This window comes from Ammospiza caudacuta, chromosome 23 (genome assembly GCF_027887145.1).
Source record: "Ammospiza caudacuta isolate bAmmCau1 chromosome 23, bAmmCau1.pri, whole genome shotgun sequence".
Taxonomy (NCBI): domain Eukaryota; kingdom Metazoa; phylum Chordata; class Aves; order Passeriformes; family Passerellidae; genus Ammospiza; species Ammospiza caudacuta.
In genome coordinates this window covers 6,972,664-6,980,783 of record NC_080615.1, presented here as the reverse complement: position 1 = coordinate 6,980,783, position 8,120 = coordinate 6,972,664, and the positions used below count along the sequence as shown (strand labels likewise).

The 8,120-nt window shown below is 47.6% G+C and overlaps 1 protein-coding gene across 4 annotated transcripts in view; it reads right to left on the bottom strand.

Annotated features, from left to right (window-relative positions):
• Window positions 1-242: 242 nt before the first annotated feature.
• Window positions 243-8,120, bottom strand: part of TRIM29 (tripartite motif containing 29) — a 28,753-nt gene continuing 20,875 nt past the window's right edge. For 2 of the 4 annotated variants that reach the window (XM_058819050.1, XM_058819052.1), the window contains 3 exons: window positions 7,697-7,798; window positions 6,157-6,236; window positions 243-3,681 (listed from right to left, as the gene is read on the bottom strand). In XM_058819050.1, coding sequence (XP_058675033.1) covers window positions 3,619-3,681; window positions 6,157-6,236; window positions 7,697-7,798 — 245 coding nt within the window. In that variant the 3' untranslated portion in view covers window positions 243-3,618. The remainder of the gene's footprint in view (window positions 3,682-6,156; window positions 6,237-7,696; window positions 7,799-8,120) is intronic. The other 2 variants (XM_058819051.1, XM_058819053.1) reach the window with 1 other exon arrangement.

The window sequence follows — 8,120 nt, the reverse complement described above, 5'->3', positions numbered from 1 at the left end:
CAAATATCCAAAAAAGCAGCGAAACAGCCTTAGAGAACTGCGAAAATGTCTTCTCCAAGCCTGCTGCCCAAGGATAATTTGGATATTCAAGGATCTCAAGGATAATTTGGAGAGGCTCAGCCTCAGTGAGAGCACAGAAAAACCAAAGACAGAGCAGAGCCCGTTGGGTTTGGTCAGACGTGGAGCTTTCTCCTTTATTTTTTATTTCTGCAGTGTGGTGCACACGTGAGGGGCCTCGTTTACATCACCTGTCCTGTCTGAGGAGGAATCACCATCATCATCACCACCATCATCATCATCATAATCCCTGGGGCTTTGCTGACCGAGACTGGACACAAACAGTTCCTGCACACCCCAAAGCCTGGCTGGAACCCCTTGAGAAGCACAGGGAAGGTTCCAGAACCCCCCTGAGCCCCATCCCGGGGGGAAAATGGGGTTTCCAGGGGGGTTCTGGTGTCTCCAGGGCTGGGGCAAGCAGGGAGCAGCTCCATTCCTGTGGGAGTTTGGGCTGGGAGGGCAAGGGGAGCAAAGAGGGCACAGGGGTGGCCTCAGGAGGGTCCAGCTGGCACCACACAGGGATGGGGGGATTTAACATCCAAGCTGAGGAGGAAAAGGAAAAATATTTCCATGTTTTGGAGCATAACAAGGAGGTGGTGCAAGGTTTTACTGGACCTGCTCAATGGCAAAACAGTGAGACCTGGAGGGGGCTGGTTTTATCTTCTCACACGCATCCTCAAAGCCCTCAGTGCTTCTCCCAGCAATTCCGTCCCTTTTTTCACATCCTTTTTGTCACATCCTGCATTACCACGCCCGCCCCTTCCCCCTCTGCTCTTTATGGGGGGAAAAAAAATTAAAAATCATCATAAAGTGACATTTTAAGTGCTCTGGACAACCAACATTCAGCCCCAGGAGCTTTGGGTGAGGTGTTGGGTTAAAAGCCAGGAGTATCTTTGCAAAGGGATGAGCCAGGAAGGAGTTTTGAGGTGGGACCTCCCTCAGCAAGGGGCTGGAAGCAGGAAAAAGTGGGGGGGAAGCCATTCCAAAGCTGCTTGAATAGAGCAAACCATGAAAAGGAGCTGTTGGGCCTTGGTTTTCAGCATTTGAGGGCTCTTATTTCCATTTCTCTCCCTGCACTGCATGGACTGAACCCCTCAGCTTGTCCATGGAGAGGGAAAATCCCCTCAGGGGGATCATGGAATGGTTCTCCAGCCCTGGATGTGATTCATCTGTCCAGGGGGCAAATATAAAAATATTATCCTGAGCAAAAATAAGCTGTAGCAGTAATTCTCACTGCAGGGGAAAAATATATATATAAAATACATGAACTACAGCATATAAATCAATTTTGGTTTAAGGGAATTAAGAAAAACCACCACAAGCTAGAAAAGCACCCAGCACCTATGGCATCTAATCAATCTTGTATCACTAGGATGGATTTGCTTTTTATTTCTTAATTCCAAGAGGTGGCTGGAGGGGCACTTGAACGGGCTGGGAAACCTCCAGCAGCTCTAGGAAAATCCTGGTGGGGTTTTGGGGAGGTGAGGAGCAAAACTGAGCTTGGGGACATGGGGTGCACCAATTCCCAGCTCTGGGAAAATCCTGGTGGGGTTTTGGGGCAGGTGAGGAGCAGAGCTGAGCTTGGGGACCCTGGGGACATGAGATGCCACCAGGGGATGTGACACAAGCAGGAGATGTGTCCCCAGGGTGGAGAGGGAAGAGCTTTGGGTTATCTGGAAGGGCTTAGGAGCTCTGGGGACAAGGGGACAGCTGCCTAGCAGGGGGTGACACATTCCCCAGCTCTGGAAAAATCCTGATGGAGTTTATTTTGGGAGGTGAGGAGCAGAGCTGAGTTGATGGAGGAACTCTGGGGACATGAGGTGCCACAATTCCCAGCTCTGGGAAAATCCTGCTGGGGTTTTTGGGCAGGTCAATAGCAGGGCTGAGCCTGGACGACCTTGGGGACATGATGCCACCAGGGGATGTGACACAAGCAGGAACTGGGTGTCCCCAGGGTGGAGAGGGAAAAACTTTGGGGCACTCAGCAGGGTTTGACAGCTCCGGGGACAAGGGGACAGCTGCCTAGCAGGGGGTGGTGACACAATTCCCAGCTCTGGGAAAATCCTGCTGGGTTTTTTGGGAGATGAGGAGCAGAGCTGAGCTTGGAGGACTCTGATGCCATCAGGGGATGTGACACAAGGGTGGAGAAGAAATCTGGAGCTTGGGAAGGGTTTTAGGGTGTCCGGCAGGGTTTAAGAGGTCAGGGGACAAAGGGACAGCTGCCTAGCAGGGAGTGACACATTCCACATCTCTAGAAAAATCCTGATGGAGTTTTTGGGCAGGTGAGGAGCAGAATTGAGCTGATGGAGGACCCTGGGGACATGAGGTGCCACCAGGGGATGTGTCCCCAGGGTGGAGAGAAAAATCTGGAGCTTGGGAAGAGCTTTGGGGCATCCAGCTTTGGGGACAAGGGGACAGCTGCCTAGCAGGGCGTGGTGCCACAATTCCCAGCTCTGGAAAAGTCCTGATGAGGTTTTTGGGCAGGTGAGGAGCAGAGCTGAGCTTGGAGGACCTTGGGGACATGAGATGCCACCAGGGGATGTGACCCCAGCATGGAGAGGAAATCTGGAGCCTGGGAAGAGCTTTGGAGCACCCAGCAGGGTTTAACAGCTCTGGGGACAAGGGGACAGCTGCCTAGCAGGGGGTGCCACATCCCACATCTCTAGGAAAATCCTGCTGGGTATTTTTGGGAGGTGAGGAGCAGAGCTGAGTTGATGGAGGAACTCTGGGGACATGAGGTGCCACAATTCCCAGCTTTGGGAAAATCCTGATGAGGTTTTTGGGCAGGTGAGGAGCAGGGCTGAGCTGATGGAGGTTCCATCTCACCAGGGGATGTGACCCCACCATGGAAAGGAAAAGCTGGAGCTTGGGAAGAGCTTTGGAGTGTCCAGCTCTGGGGACAAGGGGACAGCTGCCTAGCAGGGGGTGGTGACACAGTTCCAGCTCTGGGTAAATCCTGCTGGGTTTTTTGGGAGATGAGGAGCAGAGCTGAGCTTGAAAGGACCCTGATGCCATCAGGGGATGTGACCCCAGCATGGAGAGGAAATCTGGAGCCTGGGAAGAGCTTTGGAGCACCCAGCAGGGTTTAACAGCTCTGGGGACAAGGGGACAGCTGCCTAGCAGGGGGTGCCACATCCCACATCTCTAGGAAAACCCTGCTGGGTTTTTTTGTGAGATGAGGAGCAGAGCTGAGCTGATAGAGCACCCTGATGCCACCAGGGGATGTGACACAAGGGTGGAGAGGAAATCTGGAGCCTGGGAAGAGCTTTGGGGCACCCAGCAGGGTTTGAGAGCTCTGGAGACAAGGGGACAGCTGCCTAGCAGGGGGTGCCACCCAAGCATCCACAATTCCCAGAGGGGCAGAGCAGCTGGGGGGACAAGGAGGGCACAAGGAGGGCACAAGGAGGGCACAAGGAGGGCACAAGGAGGGCACAAGGAGGGAGAAGTCCTGGTGTGCTGAGGGCAGGGCCATGCCTGCCCTGCCCGGGGGAGCAGCAGGGTCGGCAGGAGCGGGGACATCTGTGACAATTCCTCAGCTGAGCTCTCCTCTCACGCAGCAGCTCAGGGCGCCTCGTTGGAGGTGGCTCCGTTGCCTTTGTTGACGTAGAAGGGGCGATAATGGGACTGCAAGGGACAATTTGGGGAAAGTCAGTCTCACCCCTCCTTTTCCCCTCCCATCCACCCTCATCTCTCTAATTCCTGCCTCAGCACCACGAGGAATTGGATTTTTTAATTGTTTTTCATGATGCTATTTATTTTATTTTTATATAGTCTAATAATAAATAATTTTATTAATTAATTTTATTTTTATATAGTATGATCTGTCTTTTAATAATTTAATTTTAAAAATCTGTATGCGGTTTATTTATTTTATTTTATTTTTATATAGTCTAATAATAAATAATTTTATTAATTAATTTTATTTTTATATAGTATGATCTGTCTTTTAATAATTTAATTTTAAAAATTTTAAATCAATTTAATTTTTAAATTAATTTAAATTAAATATAATTAATTAATTAAATTCTACTAATTTAACACTACACTTTTAATTATAAGACTTTAAAAATATGTATTAATGAATAAAATACTATATAATAAAATGTTCCTATTTTAACTTAATTTTTTAAATATTTTATGTTATATATTTACGTTATACTATAATTTTAATTCATTATATTATAATATATAAATAGTATATATAAAATATATATAATATACATATATAAATATATATAAATAGTAGATAGATAGATAGATAGATAGATAGATAGATAGATAGATATAAATATTATCCCTGGCTGCACAATCTCCTGGCTGTGAATATCCTCCCACCACTGAAGGAATTCAGGAAAAAAAGGGGGTTTTAATGTCCATTTGGAAATATCCCCCAATCACTGAAGGAATAACTATGGAATTCAGGAAAAATTGATGTTTTTAAGCCCAGTCTGCCTTGGGTTTGTTCTCAGGTGCAGAAGGTGGGAAAACCCCACAGGCCCCTTTTGGTGCAGCCCCATTGAACAGCAGGAAACAGCAGAGCAAACCCAGCCCATCTCCCTCCTCAATGTTCCCTTTTGTCGAGATTACTTTCATTTTATGGCTCTAATTTCCAACAGAATTAAGATATGAAAGAGGGGGGCTTGCATTTAAAACAGCTCCCTGTGTGTGAAAAAGACCTTCCTCCTTAAACAGCAAATCCTTTGTGAAAATTCATATTTACAGGCCTTCTAGGGTGTAGATTACTTAAATACACATTTAAAGGCTGGTTTAAAAGCCAGATTATTGGCCCAACAGACCATAAAAGCTCCTGCAGAGATACTGCAGTATGTATTTTCTATTTTGGTGCTTTGAAATGCTTATATTTATCAGCTCAGTTGTTGGGTTCAGGGCTGTGTGGTGAATATTGGCTATAAAAAGGAAACGGTCATTATAAATGTGTAAAAAGGAGAGGAAGGGACACAGGGAAGGGATGGTGGGTGAAGTTGCTCAGATTTTCTCAGCGGGGATTAAAGAAAAATCCCTGGGAACACCATGGTGATGATGTTTTAGATCAAACCCAAGGCAGAAGGGATGGCAGAGTTTTGCTGGTTTGCTGCAGCCCCTTCAAAGGCTCCAGGCTGCATTTCCAAGGAACATCCCTTCCACAGGAAATCTCCTCCTGGGGAGCCTTGAGAATGGGGCAGATCCAGCTGCAGCCCCCAATTTCTACTTGCTGTGGTTTCCCTCAGTGTGGGAATGATCTCTGCTCACTTCCACCAAACACTAATTCATCTCTCACAAACGTCAGAATGACAAAAAAATAAATTTAAAAATTGTTTCATTTGTGATGGCAAAAGCTCCACAATCTTAATTCGGATCATGCAAGGCCTTAATGCAGCACAGTGTGAATAAAACCAGATTAACTGGCTGCTCCTTAGGCAGTGGTTGTGTATTTGAGACTACGAGCCCTGAAAGGTCACTGCCCTGTGCCCCTCATCATGGTCAGCGCGAAACCAGGGGCTCAGAGATGCTGTGGGGATTTCTGACCCCTCATCTGGCATCCTGCAGGACATGACAATTTTGCTGTGGTTGTTTCTGGGGTCACTGACACTCTGTGGATGTCACAGAGTGACACAGAGTGGGTGACAGGGAAAAGTGCTATCAGTACCATTCTACAGCATTTACACTGTCCCTATCTCCTCCATCATATTTTAGACCAAAACCTTTTAAAACATCATTTTTGCAGCATTCATCAGAGCTGTGAAAGCTGGGAGGTGTTAATCTGCATCCTGAACAGGAGCAGTGGGGTTGAAACTTTCATTTCCACATTCCCAAAGGACAGGGTGGGTGACAGGGAAAAGTGCTATCAGTATAATTTTACAGCATTTACACTCTCCCTATCTCTGCATCATATTTTAGACCAAAACCTTTTCAAAACATCATTTTTGCAGCATTGATCAGCGCTGGGGGGGTTAATCTGCATCCTGAACAAGAGTAGTGGCGTTGAAACTTTTATTTCCATGATCCCAAACAGGAGCAGTGGGACTGAAACTTTTATTTCTATGCTCCCATCCTTATTCCTGAAGCTCCCCCAAGAATAAAAATTCTTCTTTTCCTTACCAATACAGACTGCTTGGAGGAGGATTTCCACGTCTGTGGCGTCACCTTCGCAGACTGGTGCCTCACTATGGAAGGGTAGGCTGTGACAACACAAAACAGAGTCACACTGGTGGCAGCCCCTGCCACTGCCACCCCCGTGGTGTCCCCAGGAGCAGCAGCAGGACTGGAAGCGCCACCTCATTAGTTTTGCATTGCTCAACGTGGAAATGCAGCCATGCCCCGGGTGGGACACACAGACAGCCGTCAGACAGATGCCTCTGCCACCACCCCATCAGGCAGGAAAGGGCAGGAGAGGAGGGCTGGCTAATTAAAACGTCTGAGGAATGCAGAGAGGTGGAATGCAATCAGCCCAATTAAATTCAGGCCGGGTCCCAGAGTCAGCGTTGTGGCTCTTGCAGAGAGCGCTGCAGGCTGTTTAATTAGAGCACAGAGCTGAGCCTGGCCCTCCTGCAGCTCCTCTGGCAGCTTGAGATGCCCTGACCCCCCTGCAGCCCCCCAGAAATGTCACAGCCAGTGTCACCATGGCCCAGCATGCCCAGTTAATCACACCTGACTCTGCTTGGCAGGTTCTGGAGCTCCTGGATCCCACCTCTGGTGGGAAGTGACAGCAGGGTGATGAGATGGTGAATGAGGGTTTGGTTCTGGTGAGGCAGCTCCTGCATATTTTTCTTTCTTTTTTTTTTTTTTTGGTGTTATTTTTCAGCCATGAAACTAGAGGGGCAAATGGTGTCTTCCTCAAGAATCATCTAAAATTTATCCCTGCCCATTAGACACAAAATTTAAAATCCTGGATCCCACCCTTGGTGGGAAGTGACAGCAGGGAGATGACATAGTGAATGAGGGTTTGGTTCTGGTGAAGCAGCTCCTGCATTTAATTTTTTTTTTAAGGTTATGCTGTTTGTGTTATTTTTCAGCCAAGAAACCAGAGGGGCAAATGGTGTCTTCCTCAAGAATCATCTAAAATTTATCCCTGCCCATTACAAACAGAATTTAAAATCCCTCCACCTGTTCCTTATATAAATCTTGAATGGTTTTTAACACTCCTTGCTGCCCTGCTTCAGCAGAGTCTCACCTGTGCAGGTGCCTCAGAGATGGGCAGTGAGGCCAAGGTGTGGAACTTCTGCAGGAATGCAGAGCAGGATTAGGGCATTTGGGACCTCAAATGGGGCAGGAAGGCAGATCAGGATGAGGGGGTTTGGCACCTCAAAGGTGTCAAAAGGTGCCCAGTTGGGAATATCCTCCATCACTGAAGGAATAACCATGGAATTCAGGAAAAAAATGGGTATTTTATTATCCCCCATCACTGAAGGAATAACCATGGAATTCAGGAAAAAAATGGGGATTTTATTATCCCCCATCATTGAAGGAATAACCATGGAATTCAGGACAAAAATGGGGGTTTAATGTCCAGTTGGGAATATCCTCCTTAGAGGATAAGGACACCCAAGAGGTATTAATACCTCTTATTACCAGGAAGGCATTTTAGGGGGTTTGGCACCTCAAAGGGACAGGAGGAAGGGGGACAGTCAGTTCCTAGTACCGGTCTTAGTGAAGAGGCTCCCATCAGACTGTTTGCTGAAGTCACCGGGCGGATTCTGTCCCACCGAGGAGAACTGAAAAGGCAGCTTAGTGCCATTGCCTACTGGAAGATAAAGAGGTTTTTGTTATTCCAAAGGGCTGCAGGGGGACAGTTCCAAACACCCCCGTGACACTGCCACGAGTCCCTTGTGCCTCTTGTCCCTTTTCTCCCTCAGGAACAGAGGCAAGTGAGGGCAGGCAGCTCTGTGCAGCCATGATATTCTCTGAAAAATCCTTTCCTTAGGATTTTTTCCTCCTGAGAAGCTGGGAGGCCTCAGGAACAAAATGCAAACAGTGGTTATCTGCTGCTGTGGAATGCAACAGGTGCATCTGGGATTGGTCTCATGGGGTTGATCCTAATTAATGGCCAATCACAGTCAGCTGGC